At 51.8% G+C, this 22,934-nt stretch overlaps 1 protein-coding gene across 1 annotated transcript; it reads left to right on the forward strand.

The window, feature by feature from the left end:
- The first annotated feature begins 18,716 nt into the window (after positions 1 to 18,716).
- On the forward strand, positions 18,717 to 19,621 carry LOC146829980 (vomeronasal type-2 receptor 26-like). Its single transcript, XM_085604227.1, has one exon. The coding sequence runs from the start codon at positions 18,719 to 18,721 to the stop codon at positions 19,619 to 19,621; it is 903 nt and encodes a 300-aa protein (XP_085460353.1). The 5' UTR covers positions 18,717 to 18,718.
- Positions 19,622 to 22,934: the final 3,313 nt, after the last annotated feature.

Genomic DNA, 22,934 nt, shown 5'->3' on the forward strand with positions numbered 1-22,934 from the left:
TGACCACGTTGCGTTTTGCGCCGTTTCCTGCCATGGGCACTAGGCCAACCCACACAAGTGAGGTTCCGTTTTTCTTGTAAGACTTTGGGGAACGCAGGTTGGGTGGAAATTTGTGGATCCACGGAGGTTCCGCACCTTTCACCACAGAAATGTTGGGAAAATGCGTTTTTTTGGACGATTTTTTAGGTTTGCAAGGGATTCTGGGTAACAGACCCTGGTGCGAGGCAGTCAAGTCACCCCATCCTGGATTCCCCTGGGTGTCTAGTTTTCAAAAATGTATAGGTTTGCTAGGTTTCCCAAGGTGCCTCAGAGCTAGGGTTCAAAAACTACAGCTAGACATTTTGCCAAAAAAGGGTAATTTTTCACTGCGAAATTGAGGTGTGACCACATTGTGTTTTGCACAGTTTCCTGCCGCGGGCACTAGGCCGACCAACACAAGTGAGGTACCGTTTTTCTCATAAGACTTTGGGGAACGCGGGGTGGGTGGAAATTTGTGGCTCTACGCAGATTCCGGAACTTTCCACCACAGAAAGGTGGAGAAAATATGTTTTTTTTGACAATTTTTTAGTTTTGCAAGGAATTCTGGGTAACAGACCCTGGTGGGAGGCAGTCAAGTCACACCATCCTGGATTCCCCTGGGTGTCTAGTTTTAAAAAATGTATAGGTTTGCTAGGATTCCCAAGGTGCCCGCAGAGCTAGGGTTCAAAAACTACAGCTAGGCACTTTGCCAAAAAATGACCATTTTTCACTGCGAAATTGAGGTGTGACCACTTTGTGTTTTGCGCCGTTTCCTATTGCAAGCACTAGGCCGACCCGCACAACTGATGTACCATTTTTCTCGTAAGAATTTGGGGAACGCGGGGTGGGTGGAAATTTGTGGATCCACGCAGATTCTGGAACTTTCCACCACAGAAATGTGGGAAAAATGTGTTTTTTGGACAATAGTTTAGGTTTGCAAGGGATTCTGGGTAACAGACCCTGGTGTGGGGCAGTCAAGTCACCCTATCCTGGATTCCCCTGGGTGTCTAGTTTTCAAAAATGAATAGGTTTGCTAGGTTTCCCAAGGTGCCCGCAGAGCTAGGGTTCAAAAACTACAGCTAGACATTTTGCCAAAAAAGGGTCATTTTTCACTGCAAAATTCAGGTGTGACCACATTGCGTTTTGCTCCGTTTCCTGCCGCGGGCACTAGGCCGACCAACACAAGTGAGGTACCGTTTTTCTCGTAAGACTTTGGGGAAAGCGGGGTGGGTGGAAATTTGTGGATCCACACAGATTCCGGAACTTTCAACCACAGAAATGTGGGGAAAATTTGTTTTTTTGGACAATTTTTTAGGTTTGCAAGGGATTCTGGGTAACAGACCCTGGTGTGGGGCAGTCAAGTCACCCCATCCTAGATTCCCCTGGGTGTCTAGTTTTCAAAAATATATAGGTTTTCTAGGTTTGCTAAGGTGCCCGCAGAGCTAGGGTTCAAAAACTACAGCTAGACATTTTGCCAAAAAAGGGTCATTTTTCACTGCGAAATTGAGGTGTGACCACGTTGCGTTTTGCGCCGTTTCCTGCCGCGGGCACTAGGTCGAACCACACATGTGAGGTTCCGTTTTTCTCGTAAGACTTTGGGGAACGCGGGTTGGGTGGAAATTTGTGGATCCACAGAGATTCCGGAACTGTCCACCACAGAAATGTGGGGAAAATGTGTTTTTTTTTAACAATTTTTAAGGTTTGCAAGGGATTCTGGGTAACAGACCCTGGTGGGAGGCAGTCCAGTCACCCCATCCTGGATTCCCCTGGGTGTCTAGTTTGCAAACATGTATAGCATTGCTAAGTTTCCCAAGGTGCCCGCAGAGCTAGGGTTCAAAAACTACAGCTAGACGTTTTGTCAAAAATTTTAATTTTTCACTGCGAAATTGAGGTGTGACCACGTTGCGTTTTGTGCCATTTCCTGCCGCGGACACTAGTCCGACCTGCACAAGTTAGGTACCGTTGTTCTCGCAAGAGTTTGGGGAACGTGGGGTGAGTAGAAATTTGTGGATCCACGCAGATTCCAGAATTTTCCACCACAGAAATGTGGGGAATTTGTGTTTTTTTGGAAAAAAGTTTAGGTTTGCAAGGGATTCTTGCTAAAAGACCCTGGTGGGAGGCAGTCAAGTCACCCTATCCTGGATTCCCCTGGGTGTCTTGTTTTCAAAAATGTATAGGTTTGCTAGGTTTCCCAAGGTGCCCGCAGAGCTGGGGTTCAAAAACTAGAGCTAGTCACTCTGCCAAAAAAAGGTAATTTTTCACTGCGATATTGAGGTGTGACCACATTGCGTTTTGTGCCGTTTCCTGTCGCGGGCACTAGGCCGACCCACTCAAGTGAGGTACCATTTTTCTTGTAAGACTTTGGGGGAAGCGGGGTGGGTGGAAATTTGTGGATCCACGCAGATTCCGGAGCTTTCCACCACAGAAATGTGGGGAAAATATGTTTTTTTTGACACTTTTTTAGGTTTGCAAGGGATTCTGGGTAACAGACCCTGGTGCGAGGCAGTCAAGTCACCCCATCCTGGATTCCCCTGGGTGTCTAGTTTTCAAAAATGTACAGGTTTGCTAGGTTTCCCAAGGTGCCCGCAGAGCTAGGGTTCAAAAACTACAGCTAGACATTTTGCCAAAAAAGGGTCATTTTTCACTGCGAAATTGAGGTGTGACCACGTTGCGTTTTGCGCCGTTTCCTGCCGCGGGCACTAGGTCGAACCACACATGTGAGGTTCCGTTTTTCTCGTAAGACTTTGGGGAACGCGGGTTGGGTGGAAATTTGTGGATCCACAGAGATTCCGGAACTGTCCACCACAGAAATGTGGGGAAAATGTGTTTTTTTTTTACAATTTTTAAGGTTTGCAAGGGATTCTGGGTAACAGACCCTGGTGGGAGGCAGTCAAGTCACCCCATCCTGGATTCCCCTGGGTGTCTAGTTTGCAAACATGTATAGCATTGCTAAGTTTCCCAAGGTGCCCGCAGAGCTAGGGTTCAAAAACTACAGCTAGACGTTTTGTCAAAAAATTTTATTTTTCACTGCGAAATTGAGGTGTGACCACGTTGCGTTTTGTGCCTTTTCCTGCCGCGGACACTAGTCCGACCCGCACAAGTTAGGTACCGTTGTTCTCGCAATAGTTTGGGGAATGTGGGGTGAGTAGAAATTTGTGGATCCACGCAGATTCCGGAATTTTCCACCACAGAAATGTGGGGAATTTGTGTTTTTTTGGAAAAAAGTTTAGGTTTGCAAGGGATTCTTGCTAAAAGACCCTGGTGGGAGGCAGTCAAGTCACCCTATCCTGGATTCCCCTGGGTGTCTTGTTTTCAAAAATGTATAGGTTTGCTAGGTTTCCCAAGGTGCCCGCAGAGCTGGGGTTCAAAAACTAGAGCTAGTCACTCTGCCAAAAAAAGGTAATTTTTCACTGCGATATTGAGGTGTGACCACATTGCGTTTTGTGCCGTTTCCTGTCGCGGGCACTAGGCCGACCCACTCAAGTGAGGTACCATTTTTCTTGTAAGACTTTGGGGGAAGCGGGGTGGGTGGAAATTTGTGGATCCACGCAGATTCCGGAGCTTTCCACCACAGAAATGTGGGGAAAATATGTTTTTTTTGACACTTTTTTAGGTTTGCAAGGGATTCTGGGTAACAGACCCTGGTGCGAGGCAGTCAAGTCACCCCATCCTGGATTCCCCTGGGTGTCTAGTTTTCAAAAATGTACAGGTTTGCTAGGTTTCCCAATGGTGCCCGCAGAGCTAGGGTTCAAAAACGACAGCTAGACATTTTGCCATAAAAGGGTCATTTTTCACTGCGAAATTGAGTTGTGACCACGTTGCATTTTGCACCGTTTCCTGCCGCGGGCACTAGGCCGACCAACACAAGTGAGGTACCGTTTTTCTCGTAAGACTTTGGGGGACGCGGGGTGGGGGGACATTTGTGGATCCACGCAGATTCCGGAATATTCCACCACAGAAATGTTTTATGTTTGCAAGGGATTCTGGGTAACATACCCTGGTGGGAGGCAGTCAAGTCACCCCATCCTGGATTTCCCTGGGTGTCTAGTTTTCAAACATGTATAGGATTGCTAGGTTTCCTGTTAGACCTGGCACCTTGGTGTGAGTCTCCCTTCCTCTTTTTGTTGCTCTGCCTCATGTGTTTTTATGGTGTTGGCCGCTCAGCGCACTGTGCCACTGCCAACCAGTGTCGCAGTGCGAGTGCTCCCTATGTAAATTTTATATGTTGGTTGGATTCCATGATTGGATTGTTTGGGTTACTATCAGACCCCAGTAAAGTGCGCCAGGAGCGCCAGGGCATGTAAATGCAAACACCGCTGGTGGGCTTGCAGCACGGGTTGTGCCACCCACAGAAGCGGCCGGTAAAATACGTCTAAGGTCTGCCATCGCAGAACCTGCGTGCAGTCTGGTACTGACATGCTGACTGGCAAGTGCCCACACTTGCCGGTCCCTGAAACCTTCCCTTAGCTGCATGTTAGTCACCCCTCTGGTAGGCCCACGGGCAGGGTGCGTTTTGAGCATAAGGTAGGACAAGCCTAGATGCGTGGCATGTCCTGGTAGTGAATGACCGCCATTTTGTTGTTCACTGCTGTAAGGCTACCCTGTTCTCATAGGCCAGTATGAGCGGCTTGGATTGTTACACCCTATGATCCTAACCGACCCAGGGAACATGGTAGAAGGTCGAGTTTAGTACGCCTGAACTCGGAATAATAAGGTACATCTTTTCGCAAGGTTTATTTTAATATTCCGGGTTTGCAAATGCCGCTTTTAGAAAGCTGGCATTTGCTTGCCTAAACATTTCAGCCCGCCTCTGCGTGATGTGTATCTGATGTCTGGCTGGTGTGAGTGACAGGGCTGGCGGAACCCAGATGGGCAGGGCTAGGTAGCCTGGTGGTGAATAGGACGATCGACAGGTAGATGGGTGGGAGGAGTGCTCCTAGGCTCTGAATAGGACAGTGCTCTGCCACCTCAATGCCGGCTCCACCCCCTGTGGAGCGTCTGAGGACTCTGCCCTGCACTCTGAAAGAAGAAGCCTGCATCGCATAAACAAAGTGCTCCAAAACCGGACTGAACTAGGCAAGGGCCCCCCTGGCCTGGGAGAACAAAAGATTTGCTGTATAAATGGAGGAGCCCTGCTCATAAGAAACTAGATCCGCTTTTGACCAAGAAGAATCTCTGCCTGAGGAGGAGGCACCGGGAAAGCTGTAGGAGGAAGACTGTCCCTATCCTGGGGGATTGGCCTGCAGTGGTGACCTTGCTGCTAAAGGAGAGAAGAGAAACTGTTGCTGAAGACTTTTACTTTACTTTTAATTTCAAGACTTGTGCTTTTCCAAAAACGATCTCCAAGGGCTTGGAACTGAGCTTGCCCCCTGAACTGAGCCCCAGGACCATTGGGCTCTACCTGATCTTCACTCGCCTGCCGCTGGACTGTGGTGTCCTTTCCCTCGCCGGAGCTGTGACCTTCGTGCCCCAGTCCCTCCTTGAGCCGTGACCAGGACTGCTTAGCCGCCCCCGCCTTGGGTAGAGCCTCGCTCGATCGGAGCCGCTCCCCCTACGCTGTGCTGGGCTGCCCCTGTCACCTCGCTCGTTGGAGGCTCGCTGCGCACCTTCACCCTCCCGCCGGAATCGGCATTTGTGAGCATCTCCAAGCCTCGGACGGCCCGGACGTATCTGCGTGCCCGGCTGCCCCGCTTTGTTCACCCGCCACCTGCAACACCCCGCTCTTGTCGTGAGCCTGAAGATCAGACCCCCATCGTGAAGTGTGGGAGCCTCGGATGCCGCCTCGCCCTTCTGTCGAAGAGCCGCTGAAATCCCGCACCCGCCTTTGCGTCAAGAAACAAGGTACTGTACTCCCGAACTCGACCGCGAGCTCGCATCGGATCCAGGGTCCGCAACGTTCTTATTTCCCTGTCATCTGCTGTGTGCTCCCTGGGCGCTGCCTCAGCAAGAAGTGCGCTGAGGCCTACAGTTACCTTGTGCCCGCCCAAAGAACTTTCCGTAAACAAAGAGAACTTTACCGTATTTCCAAGAATTGTGGCCCCATCAGTTCAACGTTACTGGGCCTTGTATTTGAATCTGCTGAATCTACATAAAAGCTTATTTTTATATACTTCCTGATTGGTGTCCGTTTGTGGTGCATGCAAGGGGTTTACTGTATGTGTAATTGCATTTGCTTAACCGTGTACGCCTGAGACTTAGCCTAGACTGCTCGCGCCACGCACCTAGAGGGTGAGCAGGGGTTATTCTGGGGAGTCATCCTTCGCCCTGACAAGAAGTAAAGGGTCCCTGCTTGTTGTGGGTTCACACCTGCGTCAACCAGAGCCCCCTCATTTCTAACATTGGTGGCAGCGGTGGGATTTACGGATTTGCATTTGTGGTTTGCGTATAGTGGATCACTGATCACCACGTAGTGAGAGCAGACCAGTAACACAGCCACAAGGCTAGCATTTGCTTTTGTTTTGCCAAGAATCTCCGTGTTAAAGCCATGCCTGGTTCACTTTCCGCCGGAAGGGCAGCTTCTATAATCTCTGGATTTGAGGACGTAGATTGGGAAGAAGACGCCCTTCAGAATCATACCAATGAAGAATTGAAAGGTTTTTGCTCCAAGTTCAGGATTGCCCAAACTGGATTAAAAAACAAGGCCCAACTCGTGAAGGCGCTGAGGGCCTGGTATGAGTCAAAGGCACCAGAGAATCAGGTGGAAGTGGTTCCACCAGAAAGTGTCCATGAGTTTGGCAGAGGTCTGTCGCCAGAAGAGTTGGCAGACAGGGCAGCAACCCGGGCACACGAGGTGGAGATGGCAAAACTTCATGGGCAGATGGATATGGAAAAACAAAGACTAGCCATGGAAGAAAATAAACTACAATTGGAGCATGACATGAAGCTGAGGGAGCTGGAGCTGAAAGCAAAAAGTTTGGAGCTTAATCCCTCTGGTGGAAGCACACCGCCAGTACCGGCGGAACCAAGAGTTTATATTCCCAAGGATGTAGTGAAGGAGTTCTTCAAGAATGACGACATCGGGCAGTGGTTCAGAGCCTACGAGGTAGCCATGTCTTCCCACCGGGTCCCTGAGAAAGATTGGGGAGCGGGGTTGTGGGGACGGTTCCTGAGTGAAGGGCGGGACACACTGTTAGATTTACCTGCTGATGTTCATAATTCTTATTCCCATATGAAGGAAGCATTAATGGCCAGGTATGGGTTGACCCCTGAGTTATATAGACAGAGGTTTAGGGGTTGCACTAAGATTCCCAATAGTACGTATGTGGAGTATGTGACTTTCTTTTGCAGAGCGCTGGATGGTTGGGTAAAAGGTAGTAAGGTAAATGATTATCAAGGGCTTCTTGATTTAATGGCATGGGAGCACTTGTCCAGTAATTGTTTTCCTGAGCTACGCCAGCACCTGATCGATAGTAGGCTGACTAACCCGAGGAAGCTTGCTGAGGAGGCGGACCGCTGGGTCAGTACAAGGGTACCGTGGGAGATTCCGCCAAAGGTGGGCAGGGTCCCCAGCAGAAGAGTGCGGGGGACAGGGGTAAACAGAAGCAGTTCCAAAAAGGGCCCCAAAATAGTCCCCAAGGGAACCAAGGGAAGGGTTCTCAGCCTCCCCCACCCCAGAAACCGACCGGGGCCCCGACAGGTCCTCCTGTTCAGAAGGGGCCCGTCAGATGTTACAGGTGTAACAATTTGGGGCATTTTGCCTCTGATGTGAAGTGTCCATTGTTTGGTAAACCAGCACCCACTGGTGCTCCACCCCGGCAGGTGACTAGTGTAGCCTTGGGGGAGGAGAGGGATGTCCAAGGTGGGTGGGGTCCCGCAGAGATGTCCCTGGTCTCGCTAGGAGACCGTGAAGTGGTCCCTCCAACCCAGCTGCCTGAGAACACTAAGAAGTACAGGCAGTGGGTGACCATAAATGGCCATAGGGTGGAAGCTCTTAGAGATACAGGAGCGAGTGTGACAGCTGTCAGGTGTCACCTGGTGTCTCAAGAGCAGGTGGTCCCCAATGCATTCTACCCCGTTGTTGCCGCTGACAACACAGAGAGACACTGCAAGGTGGCTCAGGTTCCCTTTGAGTGGGGGGGGTCTCTAGTACTCTTCAGGTAGCTGTGAGGCCCGCCATGCCTGTAGACTGTTTGTTAGGGAACGATTTGGAGAGCTCACCTTGGGCTAAGGTGGAGCGGAGTGCTAACCTGGAGATGTTGGGTATGCCGGATTGGGCGTGTGTCACCACACGGTCCATGGCAGCCAGTAGAGGGACTCAAGAGGTCCTGGAGCCTGAGAGGGAGGCCCAGGAACCGGCCTCAGAGAGAAGGAACAAGGGGCGCGGGAAGCCGGCCCCTGAAGTTCCCACGGTCCAGGAGGAAGCAGACCTTGAGGGGGATGCCCTGGAGCCTACAGGGGAACAGATAGCTGAACTGGGAGACCTGCCGGAGCTGACCCATTGGCAGCAGGAAGGGGGTCCCACCAGGGAGGACTTTTGCAAGGCACAGAAGGAGTGCCCTTCTCTCGTGGGTATGCGGCAGCAGGCTGCAGACCAGGCCGCAGGTGATCAGTCAGGATCACATTCCGTTTACTGGGAGAACGACCTCCTATATACAGAGCCTAAGGTTGCTGAGCCTGGGTCAGCCCGTGTGCTGGTGGTACCCCAGGACTTCAGAGCCTTCCTACTGGGGCTGGCTCACGATGTGCCTGTTAGACCTGGCACCTTGGCGTGAGTCTCCCTTCCTCTTTTTTTCGCTGTGCCTCATGTGTTTTTATGGTGTTGGCCGCTCAGCGCGCTGTGCCACTGCCCACCAGTGTCGCGGTGCGAGTGCTCCCTTTGTAAATTGTATATGTTGGTTGGATTCCATGATTGGATTGTTTGATTTACTATCAGACCCCAGTAAAGTGCGCCAGGAGCGCCAGGGCATGTAAAGGCAAACACCGCTGGTGGGCTTGCAGCACGGGTTGTGCCACCCACAGAAGCTGCCGGTAAAATACGTCTGAGGTCTGCCACCGCAGAACCTGCGTGCAGTCTGGTACTGACACGCCGACCGACAAGTGCCCACACTTGCCGGTCCCTGAAACCTTCCCTTAGCTGCATATTAGTCACCCCTCTGGTAGGCCCACGGGCAGGGTGCGTTGTGAGCCTGAGGTAGGACAAGCCTAGATGCGTGGCATGTCCTAGTAGTGAATTACCGCCATCTTGTTGTTCACTACTGCAAGGCTACCCTGTTCTCATAGGCCAGTATGGGCGGCCTGGATTATTACACCCTATGATCCTAACCGACCCAGGGAACATGGTAGAAGATCGAGTTTAGTATGCCTGAACTCGGAATGATAAGGTACATCTTTTCGCAAGGTTTATTTTAATATTCCGGGTTTGCAAATGCCGCTTTTAGAAAGTTGGCCTTTGCTTGCCTAAACCTTTCAGCCACCTCTGCGTGTTGTGTATCTGATGTCTGGCTGGTGTGAGTGACAGGGCTGGGGGAACCCAGATGGGCAGGGCGAGGTAGCCTGGTATGAATAGGACGATCGACAGGTAAATGGGTGGGAGGAGTGCTCCTAGGTTCTGAATAGGACAGTGCTCCGCTACCTCGATGCCGGCTCCACCCCCTGTGGAGCGTCTGATGACTCTGCCCTGCACTCTGAAAGGAGAAGCCTGCATCACGTAAACAAAGTGCTCAGAAACCGGACTGAACTAGGCAAGGGCCCCCCTGGCCTGGGAGAACAAAAGATCTGTGGTATAAATGGAGGAGCCCTGCTCCTAAGAAACTAGATCCGCTTTTGACCAAGAAGAATCTCTGCCTGAGGAGGAGGCACCGGGAAAGCTGTAGGAGGAAGACTGTCCCTATCCTGGGGGATTGGCCTGCAGTGGTGACCTTGCTGCCAAAGGAGAGAAGAGAAACTGTTGCTGAAGACTTTTACTTTACTTTTACTTTCAAGACTTGTGCTTTTCCAAAACGATCTCCAAGGGCTTGGAACTGAGCTTGCCCCCTGAACTGAGCCCCAGGACCATTGGGCTCTACCTGACCTTCACTCGCCTGCTGCTGGACTGTGGTGTCCTTTCCCTCGCCGGAGCTGTGACCCTCGTGCCCAGTCCCTCCCTGAGCCGTGACCAGGACTGCTTAGCCGCCCCCGCCTTGGGAAGAGCCTCGCTCGATCGGAGCCGCTCCCCCTACGCTGTGCTGGGCTGCCCCGTCACCTCGCTCGTGGAGGCTCGCTGTGCACCTTCACCCTCCCGCCGGAATCGGCGTGTGAGCATCTCCAAGCCTCGGACGGCCCGGACGCATCTGCGTGCCCGGCTGCCCCGCTTTGTTCACCCGCCACCTGCAACACCCCGCTCTTGTCGTGAGCCTGAAGATCAGACACCCTTGTGAAGTGTGGGAGCCCCGGACGCCGCCTCGCTCTCCTGTCGAAGAGCCGCTGAAATCCCGCACCCGCCTTTGCGTCAAGAAACAAGGTACTGTACTCACGAACTCGACCGCGAGCTCGCATCGGATCCAGGGTCCGCAACGTTCTTATTTCCCTGTCATCTGCTGTGTGCTCCCGGGGCGCTGCCTCAGCACAAAGTACGCTGAGGCCTACAGTTACCTTGTGCCCACCTAAAGAACTTTACGTAAAACAAAGAGAACTTTACCGTACTTCCAAGAATTGTGGCCCCATCAGTTCAACGTTACTGGGCCTTGTATTTGAATCTGCTGAATCTACATAAAAGCTTATTTTTATATACTTCCTGATTGGTGTCCATTTGTGGTGCATGCAAGGGGTTTACTGTATGTGTAATTGCATTTGCTTAACCGTGTACGCCTGAGACTTAGCCTAGACTGCTCGCGCCACGCACCTAGAGGGTGAGCAGGGGTTATTCTGGGGAGTCATCCTTCGCCCTGACAAGAAGTAAAGGGTCCCTGCTTGTTGTGGGTTCACACCTGCGTCAACCAGAGCCCCCTCATTTCTAACATTGGTGGCAGCGGTGAGGATTTACGGATTTGCATTTGTGGTTTGCGTATAGTGAATCACTGATCACCACGTAGTGAGAGCAGACCAGTAACACAGCCACAAGGCTAGCATTTGTTTTTGTTTTGCCAAGAATCTCCATTGTTAGAGCCATGCCTGGTTCACTTTCAGCCGGAAGGGCGGCTTCCATAATCTCTGGATTTGAAGACGTAGATTGGGAGGAAGACGCACTTCAGAATCGTACCAATGAAGACTTGAAAGGTCTTTGCTCCAAGTTCAGGATTGCCCAAACTGGATTGAAAAAGAAGGAACAATTTGTGAAGGCGCTGAGGGCCTGGTATGAGTCAAAGGCACCAGAGAATCAGGTGGAAGTGGTTCCACCAGAAAGTGTCCATGAGTTTGGCAGATGCCTGTCGCCAGAAGAGTTGGCGGACAGGGCAGCAACCCGGGCACACGAGGTGGAAATGGCCAAACTTCATGGGCAGATGGATATGGAAAAACAAAGATTAGCCATGGAAGAAAAGAAACTACAATTAGAGCATGACATGAAGCTGAGGGAGCTGGAGCTGAAAGCAAAAAGTTTGGAGCTTAATCCCTCTGGTGGCAGCACACCGCCAGTACCGGCGGAACCAAGAGTTTATATTCCCAAGGATGTAGTGAAGGAGTTCTTCAGGAATGACGACATCGGGCAGTGGTTCAGAGCCTACGAGGTAGCCATGTCTTCCCACCGGGTCCCTGAGAAAGATTGGGGAGCGGGGTTGTGGGGAAGGTTCCTGAGCGAAGGGCGGGACACACTGTTAGATTTACCTGTTGATGTTCGTAATTCTTATGCCCATATGAAGGAAGCATTGATGGCTAGGTATGGGTTGACCCCTGAGTTATATAGACAGAGGTTCAGGGGTTGCACTAAGATTCCCAATAGTACGTATGTGGAGTATGTGACTTTCTTTTGCAGAGCGCTGGATGGTTGGGTAAAGGGTAGTAAGGTAAATGATTATCAAGGGCTTCTTGATTTAATGGCATGGGAGCACTTGTCCAGTAATTGTTTTCCTGAGCTACGCCAGCACCTGATCGATAGTAGGCTGACTAACCCTAGGAAGCTTGCTGAGGAGGCGGACCGCTGGGTCAGTACCAGGGTCCACAAGGGTACCGTGGGAGATTCCGCCAAAGGTGGGCAGGGTCCCCAGCAGAAGAGTGGGGGGGACAGGGGTAAACAGAAGCAGTTCCAAAAAGGGCCCCAAAATAGTCCCCAAGGGAACCAAGGGAAGGGTTCTCAGCCTCCCCCACCCCAGAAGCCGACCGGGGCCCCGACAGGTCCTCCTGTTCAAAAGGGGCCCGTAAGATGTTACAGGTGTAACAATTTGGGGCATTTTGCCTCTGATGTAAAGTGTCCATTGTTTGGTAAACCAGCACCCACTGGTGCTCCACCCCGGCAGGTGACTAGTGTAGCCTTGGGGGAGGAGAGGGATGTCCAAGGTGGGTGGGGTCCCGCAGAGATGTCCCTGGTCTCGCTAGGAGACCGTGAAGTGGTCCCTCCAACCCAGCTGCCTGAGAACACTAAGAAGTACAGGCAGTGGGTGACCATAAATGGCCATAGAGTGGAAGCTCTTAGAGATACAGGAGCCAGTGTGACAGCTGTCAGGTGTCACCTGGTGTCTCAGGAGCAGGTGGTCCCCAATGCATTCTATCCCGTTGTTGCCGCTGACAACACAGAGAGACACTGCAAGGTGGCTCAGGTTCCCTTTGAGTGGGGGGGGGTCTCTGGTACTCTTCAGGTAGCTGTGAGGCCCGCCATGCCTGTAGACTGTTTGTTAGGGAACGATTTGGAGAGCTCACCTTGGGCTAAGGTGGAGCGGAGTGCTCACCTGGAGATGTTGGGTATGCCGGATTGGGCGTGTGTCACCACACGGTCCATGGCAGCCAGTAGAGGTACTCAAGAGGTCCTGGAGCCTGAGAGGGAGGCCCAGGAACCGGCCTCAGAGAGAAGGAGCAAGGGGCGCGGGAAGCCGGCCCCTGAAGTTCCCACGGTCCAGGAGGAAGCAGACCTTGAGGGGGATGCCCTGGAGCCTACAGGGGAGCAGATAGCTGAACTGGGAGACCTGCCGGAGCTGACCCATTGGCAGCAGGAAGGAGGTCCCACCAGGGAGGACTTTTGCAAGGCACAGAAGGAGTGCCCTTCTCTCGTGGGTATGCGGCAGCAGGCTGCAGACCAGGCCGCAGGTGATCAGTCAGGATCACATTTCGTTTACTGGGAGAACGACCTCCTATATACAGAGCCTAAGGTTGCTGAGCCTGGGTCAGCCCGTGCGCTGGTGGTACCCCAGGACTTCAGAGCCTTCCTACTGGGGCTGGCTCACGATGTGCCATTGGCAGGGCATTTGGGGCAGGACAAGACCTTTGAAAGGCTTGTCACCCACTTTTATTGGCCTCAAATGCGCAGGAGTTCAGATACTCACTGCAGGACATGCCAGACTTGCCAGGCAAGTGGAAAGAGTGGAAGGAAGCAGAAGGCTCCACTCCAGCCATTCCCTGTGGTCGGTACCCCATTCCAGCGAGTGGGGATTGACATTGTAGGGCCACTGGACCCCAGGACAGCGATGGGCAATAGGTTCATCCTGGTCCTGGTGGACCATGCCACCCGGTACCCGGAAGCCATTCCTCTAAGGACAGTGACGGCCCCCGTGGTGGGACGGGCACTGATGGGAATTTTCTCCCGAGTGGGATTCCCTCTAGAGGTGGTGTCTGACCGAGGTACCAATTTCATGTCCAAGTACATGAAATCTCTTTGGCAAGAGTGTGGTGTAACCTACAAGTTCACCCCGCCTTACCACCCCCAAGGAAACGGGTTGGTTGAGAGATTCAACCGAACCCTCAAAGGCATGATAATGGGCCTAGAAGGAGCCATGAGGCGTAAGTGGGACGTCCTCTTACCATGCCTTCTCTTCGCTTACCGTGAGGTGCCAAGGAAGTCTCTGGGGTTCAGTCCCTTTGAGCTTCTGTATGGTCACCCAGTCAGAGGACCTCTAAGTCTGGTCAAAGAAGGCTGGGAGCAATCTCCCAGGAAGCCTCCCCAGAATGTATATAGTTACATGCTGGCCTTCAGGAATCAGACTAGGCGATTCAGGCAACTTGCTGAGGCAAATCTGGAAGCCAGCCAGGAGGAGATGAAGCGGTGGTACGACCAGAATGCCACTCTGGTAGAGCTTCAGCCTGGACAGAAATTATGGGTCTTGGCCCCCGTGGAGCCGTGTGCGCTCCAGGATAAGTGGACCGGTCCCTTTGAGGTGGTGGAGCGCAAGAGTCCTGTTACCTACGTGGTGGACCTGAAGTCTCCTAGGAACCCCTTAAGGGTCCTACATGTCAACCGCCTCAAGCCCCACTTGGAGAGGTCCCAAGTGGGCATGCTCTTGGCAACAGATGCTGGAATGGAAGAGGAGACGGAACCTCTTCCTGACCTCCTGTCAGCCAAGGAGCAAGATGGGTCAGTGGATGGTGTCATCCTCTCTTCCACCCTGACCCCTGAGCAACAGAATGATTGTCGCCAGTTGCTGGGACAGTTTTCTGACCTGTTTTCCCTGGTCCCTGGTGTCACTGATTGGTGCGTCCATGATGTGGACACTGGGGATAGTCCACCTGTGCGGCACAAGGCCTACAGGGTGACTGACAGGGTGAGGACCTGCATCAAGGAGGAGGTCTCCAAGATGTTTGCCCTCGGGGTAATTGAGTCTTCTAGCAGTCCTTGGGCCAGCCCTGTGGTCTTGGTCCCAAAGGCTGCAGCGCCGGGAGCCACACCCGAACTCCGGTTCTGTGTGGACTACAGAGGACTCAATTCGGTCACTAGGACCGACGCACACCCCATCCCCAGAGCTGATGAGCTCATCGATCGGCTAGGGGCTGCCAACTACCTCAGCACGTTTGATTTAACGTCTGGGTATTGGCAGATCGCCTTGACCGAGGGGGCCAAAGAGAGGTCAGCATTTTCCACCCCAGATGGGCACTACCAGTTCCGGGTTATGCCATTTGGGATGAAGAATGCCCCTGCCACCTTCCAGAGATTGGTCAACCAGGTGTTGGCTGGGCTGGATTCGTTCAGTGCAGCCTACCTGGATGACATCGCAGTGTTCAGCTCCACTTGGGAGGAACACTTGCGTCACCTCTGGGAAGTGTTGATGGCGCTGCGCAAAGCAGGCCTCACGATCAAGGCGAGTAAGTGCCAGATCGGGCAGGGTTCCGTGGTGTACTTGGGACACCAAGTTGGGAGTGGCCAGGTGGCACCCCTTCAGCCCAAGATAGAAACCATCCTGAATTGGGAGGCGCCCAAAACCCAGACGGAGGTGAGAGCCTTCCTAGGTCTCACCGGGTACTACAAGAGGTTTGTCAAGGGGTATGGCAACATGGTTGCCCCCTTGACAGCGCGGACTTCGAAGAAGCAGCCCAGGAAAGTGATCTGGACTGACACCTGTCAGAAAGCTTTCGAGGCCTTGAAAACTGCTATGTGCACGGCGCCCGTGCTCTTGGCTCCCAACTTCTCCAAAGAGTTTATCGTTCAGACAGACGCTTCAGAGCATGGTGTGGGGGCTGTTCTTTCACAGATTAATGAGGAGGGCCTAGATCAACCCGTAGCCTTTCTTAGCAGGAGGTTACTCCCACGGGAACAAAGGTGGAGTGCTATTGAGCGTGAGGCATTTGCTGTGGTCTGGGCGCTGAAGAAGCTAAGACCCTACTTGTTTGGGTCTCACTTCCGGGTTCAGACAGACCACAGGCCCCTCAGATGGTTGATGCATATGAGGGGTGAGAATCTAAAGCTGTTGAGGTGGTCCATTTCCCTACAGGGTATGGATTTCACGGTGGAACATCGCCCTGGTACAGATCACGCCAATGCTGACGGTCTGTCCAGATTTTTCTGCCTTAGTGATGAGGAACTCCCTGGGGTAGGGTAGTTCTCCCCACTATTCAGCTGGAGGGGACACGTGTTAGACCTGGCACCTTGGCGTGAGTCTCCCTTCCTCTTTTTGTCACTGTGCCTCATGTGTTTTTATGGTGTTGGCCGCTCAGCGCGCTGTGCCACTGCCAACCAGTGTTGCTGTGCAAGTGCTCCCTATGTAAGTTGTATATGTTGGTTGGATTCCATGATTGGATCGTTTGATTTACTGTCAGACCCCAGTAAAGTGCGCCAGGAGTGCCAGGGCATGTAAATGCAAACACCGCTGGTGGGCTTGCAGCACGGGTTGTGCCACCCACAGAAGCGGCCGGTAAAATATGTCTAAGGTCTGCCATCGCAGAACCTGCGTGCAGTCTGGTACTGACAGGCTGACTGGCAAGTGCCCACACTTGCCGGTCCCTGAAACCTTCCCTTAGCTGCATGTAAGTCACCCCTCTGGTAGGCCCACGGGCAGGGTGCATTGTGAGCATAAGGTAGGACAAGCCTAGATGCGTGGCATGTCCTAGTAGTGAATTACCGCCATCTTGTTGTTCACTACTGCAAGGCTACCCTGTTCTCATAGGCCAGTATGGGCGGCCTGGATTGTTACACCCTATGATCCTAACCGACCCAGGGAACATGGTAGGAGATCGAGTTTAGTATGCCTGAACTCGGAATAATAAGGTACATCTTTTCCCAAGGTTTATTTTAATATTCCGGGTTTGCAAAGGCCGCTTTTAGAAAGCTGGCCTTTGCTTGCCTAAACATTTCAGCCCACCTCTGCGTGATGTGTATCTGATGTCTGGCTGGTGTGAGTGACAGGGCTGGGGGACCCCAGATGGGCAGGGCTAGGTAGCCTGGTGGTGAATAGGACGATCGACAGGTAGATGGGGGGGAGGAGCGCTCCTAGGCCCTGAATAGGACAGTGCTCTGCCACCTCAATGCTGGCTCCGCCCCCTGTGGAGCGTCTGAGGACTCTGCCCTGCACTCTGAAAGAAGAAGCCTGCATCGCGTAAACAAAGTGCTCAGAAACCGGACTGGACTAGGCAAAGGACCCCCTGGTCTGGGAGAACAAAAGATTTGCTGTATAAATGTAGGAGCCCTGCTCCTGAGAAACTAGATCCGCTTTTGACCAAGAAGAATCTCTGCCTGAGGAGGAGGCACCGGGAAAGCTGTAGGAGGAAGACTGTCCCTGTCCTGGGGGATTGGCCTGCAGTGGTGACCTTGCTGCCAAAGGGGAGAAGAGAAACGGTTGCTGAAAACTTTGCTTTATTTTTACTTTCAAGACTTGTGCTTTTCCAAAACGATCTCCAAGGGCTTGGAACTGAGCTTGCCCCCTGAACTGAGCCCCAGGACCATTGGGCTCTACCTGATCTTCACTCGCCTGCCGTTGGACTGTGGTGTCCTTTCCCTCGCCGGAGCTGTGACCCTCGTGCCCCAGTCCCTCCCTGAGCCGTGACCAGGACTGCTTAGCCGCCCCCGCCTTGGGAAGAGCCTCGCTCGATCTGAGTCGCTCCCCCTACGCTGTGCTGGGCTGCCCCTGTCACCTCGCTCGCCGGAGGCTCGCTGTGCACCTTCACCCTCCCGCCGGAATGGGCGTTGTGAGCATCTCCAAGCCTCGGATGGCCCGGACGTAACCTGCATGCCCGGCTGCCCCGCTTTGTTCACCCGCCACCTGCAACACCCCGCTCTTGTCGTGAGCCTGAAGATCAGACCCCCCTCGTGAAGTGTGGGAGCCCCGGACGCCGCCTCGCCCTTCTGTCGAAGAGCCGCTAAAATCCAGCACCCACCTTTGCGTCAAGAAACAAGGTACTGTACTTACGAACTCGACCGCGAGCTCTCATCAGATCCAGGGTCCGCAACGTTCTGATTTCCCTGTCATCTGCTGTATGCTTCCCGATCGCCACCTCAGCACGAAGTGCGCTGAGGCCTACAGTTACCTTGTGCCCGCCTAAAGAACTTTCCGTAACAAAGAGAACTTTACCGTATTCCTGAGAATTATGGCCCCATCAGTTCAACGTTACTGGGCCTTGTATTTGAATCTGCTGAATCTACATAAAAGCTTATTTTTATATACTTCCTGATTGGTGTCCGTTTGTGGTGCATGCAAGGGGTTTACTGTATGTGTAATTGCATTTGCTTAACCGTGTACGCCTGAGACTTAGCCTAGACTGCTCGCGCCACGCACCTAGAGGGTGAGCAGGGGTTATTCTGGGGAGTCATCCTTCGCCCTGACAAGAAGTAAAGGGTCCCTGCTTGTTGTGGGTTAACACCTGGCACAACCAGAGCCCCCTCATTTCTAACACACTTCTACACTAGACACACTAACGCCGCACACATCATCGCGCAGCATGCAATCTCACGAGTTCGCACATACCAAACTCGAGCCTGCAATCCCCACGCATCAGGAACTACCATGGACACACACATTCCCCATGCATTCCTATGGGAGGGCAGGTCAGTCTCACTCAATGTAACACAGATTGCACAAACTTTACACGGGGACACCGTGCTAAAGTGCCTAGGGGTCTAAAACCACTAACACTCCATAGGGAAAAAGCTAGGATAATTGCAAAAAGTTTTGGGGGTGAACCCGCCAGAAGGGCCAAGTCCAACAATCCACATCCTCTTTTCTGGTCATAGTCTAGTGTTAAATTATTTAATGTCAAAAAGAGGTGAAATGTTTGGTCATTAGGTGATTTCATTTGAGTAGCATGACCCTAACTCAAACCCTGCACCTTACATCTAAAATTTCCTAACGAGTCACTTTTGCATTAATAATAAAATATTTTCTAAACCGTTTGAACCCGTGCAAATGACTGATTGTGTTTGAATTTTATTGTAGACATGGAAAACTGTATGCAGTGCCCTGAGGACCAGTGGCCAGATGTCAAGAAGGCTGGATGCTTCCTAAAGGTCATTGTTTTCCTCTCATACAGTGACATACTCGGCATGATTTTGGCCACTGTGGCCATGATCTTCTCTGCTATCACTGCTGCAGTGCTGGGAATCTTTCTCAAACACCAGGACACACCAATAGTGAAGGCCAATAACCGGGATCTCAGCTATGCACTCCTCACCGCCCTAATGTTGGCCTTTCTCTGCTCCCTCCTATTCATTGGACGCCCTGCGGCATGGACATGTCTGATCCAACAAGCTGCATTTGGGATCATTTTTACAGTTGCTGTGTCTTGTGTTTTAGCAAAAACTGTCAATGTTGTCATTGCCTTTAATGCCACCAGGCCTGGGAGCAGATTAAATAGATGGCTGGGATCACGGGTGTCCGGCTCTATTGTCCTCTTGTCTGCTCTGGGAGAAGTGACAATCTGTGTGTCTTGGTTACTCACCTCTCCACCTCACCCTGGCAATGACACACAGTCTGAGACTGGGAAGATAATCTTGCAGTGTGGACAGGGTTCGGTGACAGCTTTTTACTGTGTGATTGGTTACATGGGGCTGTTGGCCTTTGCCAGCTTCATAGTAGCTTTCTTAGCAAGGAACCTCCCGGATAAATTCAACGAGGCCAAGCTCATCACATTCAGCATGCTGGTGTTCTGCAGTGTCTGGGTCTCTTTCTTCCCTGCATACGTCAGCACTAAAGGCAGGTACATGGTGGCCGTGGAGATCTTCGCCATCTTAGCTTCCAGCGCTGGACTGCTAGGCTGTTTGTTCATTCCCAAATGTTACATCATTCTGTTCAGGCCAGATATCAACACCAGAGAACATTTAACTTTACATTGTCATTTATAGTTTAATATCCAGTGATAAAAGATAGTTTTTAAGGACATCCACTATGGATGATTTTGAGTCCTTCCTGTACTAGCATAGTTCCAGTGGTTTTACTACTACTAGTTGGCCTGCAGCGCTGATTGTGCCACCCAGAGGATGTGGTGTAACGGCTAGAGTGGCCCACCTTGCAGCTGGGGAACTGGGTTTGAGTCTCAGCGGCAGACTCAATAATACCCTGTGATTCTGGGCAAATGATTGTAATCTCCCCGCGCCTAAAAATTATTGTGCCCATCTGTAATACAACTGGCGCTCAGGTAAAGTTCTCTGATACTTTGAGTTGAGTTCATGTTATATAAAATTGAAAAAACAAAGAAGCCCTTTTAACCTTTCTCAGGCTTGCCACTACAAAGCATGTCTGTGCAGTTTGACTGCCACCTCGACTTAACATTTAAAACCCTTAGCCTTGCCTTAAACTCACATTTTATTTAATATGTCATCTCTAAGGTAACCCGGAGATACCCCAAGGATTATATGATAATCATGTGCTTTTACATTGTACATGGCCTGATAGTGAAAAACTACTAAACTTATTTTTCACTATTGTTAGGCCTACCCTTCTTATAGGATAACATTGGGGATTCTTTGCATTTACTAAGTTATAATTTCTAATTGGGAGCAGGTAAATTAATCATGTTTGCTAACTATGAAATTGCAAAGATAAACTCTCTTTAATGGTAGAGTGAGATTTTCCATTACAATTTTGAAAATGCCACTTTTGGAATGTTTGTATGAACAAGTCACCAAAGCTGAAATTATGAAGTTAATATTTTAGGTTCTGGGTCAAGTTAATGAATTCTCATGGCCTGTGTATTTATTCACAGTTATTCTCTCTTTTTATGCAAATATTTCATGAGCACTTAAACATATCTTTCAGACCACAATTAAAATATCAGGCACATTATTGCATTGGGCAAACATAAGTTAAAACAGCTTTACAAAACATATTATACAATAAATTAACCATTAACTACAAAACTCAAAAGTTTTCACAAAGTACTTTCCACTTGAAAACTAGTCTAAATCAATCAATCAATCAAAGCATTTATAGAGCGCACTACTCATCAGTGAGGGCCTGAAGGTGCTAGGGGGGGGGTGAAGCAGCTACTGATTGAACAGCCAGGTCTTGAGGAGTCTCCTGAAGGTCAGCAGGTCCTGGGTCTGTCGCAGGTGGATGGGGAGGGTGTTCCAGGTCTTGGCAGTGAGGTGGGAGAATGATCTGCTGCCAGAGGTCGTTCGGCAGATGCGTGGGATGCTGGAGAGGGCGAGGTCTGCGGAGCGAAGCTGGTGGTTCGAGGTGTAGAAGGGGAGTCGTTCATTGGGGTCTGCCGGTCCAACGTTGTGGAGGGATTTGTGGGCATGGGTGAGGAGCTTGAAGGTGATCCTGGTGTTGATCTGGAGCCAGTGCAGGTCTCTCAGGTGGACGGTGATGTGGCTGTGGCGGGGGATTCCGAGGATGAGGCGTGCGGAGGCGTTTTGTATGCGTGGCAGTCTTTTCTGGAGTTTGGCCGTGCTTCCTGCGTAGAGGGTGTTGCTGTAGTCCAGCCTGCAGATGACGAGGGCTTGGGTGACCGTCCTCCTGGTGTTGATCGGGATCCATCTGTAGATCTTGCGAAGCATGCGGAGGGTGTTGAAGCAGGAGGAGGACATAGCATTGACTTACTGAGCCATAGAAAGCGTTGAGTCCAGGATGAAACTCAGGTTGCACGCGTGGTTGGTGGGTGTCGAGGCAGCTCCCAACATCCCCTTGTGGAGGTTGGATTTGGTGGTGGCCAGCTCCTTGGTGAGGGAGAGGATTAGCTGGATGTCGTTGGCGTGTGAGATGATGTTGAGGTGGTGTGCTCGGACGATGTTGTTGAGCGGTGCCATGTAGATGTTGAAAAGGGTCGGGCTGAGGGATGATCCTTGGGGTACACCGCAGGTTATCGTGGTGGCTTCAGATCTGAAAGGGTGAAGACGGACTCTCTGGGTTCTTCCGGTGAGGAAGGAGGTGATCCAGTTCAGGGTTTTGTCATGGATCCCTGCGTCATGGAGGCATGTGCATAGGGTGTGGTGGCAGAATGTGTTGAAGGCGGCCGAGAGGTCTAGGAGGATGAGGGCCGCGGTTTTGTCATTGCCCAGTAGGGTCCTGATGTCATCAGTGGTGGTGATGAGGACGCTTTCGGTGCTGTGGTTGCTCTGGAAGCCGGATTGGGTGGAGTCCAGGATGTTGTTTTCCTCCAGGACATCGGTTAGTTGCCTGTTGACGATCTTCTCAGTGACTTTCCCCGGGAACGGGAGCAAGGAGTTGGGTCGAATGTTCTTGAGGTCCTTAGGGTCTGCCTTAGGTTTCTTGAGCAGGGCGTTGATCTCAGAGTATTTCCAGCTCTCTGGAAAGGTGGCGGTCTCGAAGGAGCTGTTGATGATCTTTCGGAGTTGGGGTTCGATGATGGAGCTTGCTTTGTTGAAGATGTGGTGGTGGCAGGGGTTGGAAGGAGAACCGGAGTGGATGGTGTTCATGATTTTGATGGTGTCTTTGTGATTAACGTGGTTCCAGGAGAGCAGGAGGTTGGTGTGTTCGGTGGGTGTTGGGCCGGGGATGTCGGCGTCTGACGTCGGTGTCTGGGTGTCGAAGCTGTTGTGGATGTCTGCGATCTTGCGGTAGAAGAAGGTGGCCAGGTAGTGGCAGAGTTCTTGCGACGGCGGGATGTAATTCGTGCTGGAGATGGGAAGGCGAGTTATTTCACGATGTTGAAGAGCTCTTTGCTGTTGTGTACATTGTTGTCGATGTGTTCCTTGAAGGAGGTCCTTTTGGCGGATTGGATGAGTTAGTGGTGTGGCTGAAGGTGACGTGGTCGCTGGCGGAGAAGATGGGGACAAGCGTGTGTCCTGCGGAGTGGGTAGGCGTCATGATTAGCTGTTTGAGTCCAAGGTTGGCTAGGTTGTCAATCAGGGTTGTGGAGTTGCTGTCATTGGGGTTCTCGGGGTGGAAGTTCAGGTCTCTGAGGAGGATGTAGTCTGTGGAGGCGAGGGCGTGCGAGCTGATGAGGTAGGCGATGGAGTCGCTGAGCTGTGGTCGGGGTCCCGGCGGTCTGTAGACAAGGGTCCCTCTGACGGTGGTGTTGTGATCGATGTGGATCTGGAAGTGTAGGTGTTCGGCCATGCTGAAGGAGTCTTCGATGTAGGTTGAAATTCTGATGGTGTTCCTGTGGACGATGGCGATTTCTCCTCCGATGGCGGATGTTCTTGGAGCCTTATGGCTATGGCTATGTCAGGCCCCGAGGAGGCGGTCATCCAA

The sequence above is a fragment of the Triturus cristatus genome, chromosome 5_1 (assembly GCF_964204655.1).
Source record: "Triturus cristatus chromosome 5_1, aTriCri1.1, whole genome shotgun sequence".
Taxonomy (NCBI): Eukaryota; Metazoa; Chordata; class Amphibia; order Caudata; family Salamandridae; genus Triturus; species Triturus cristatus.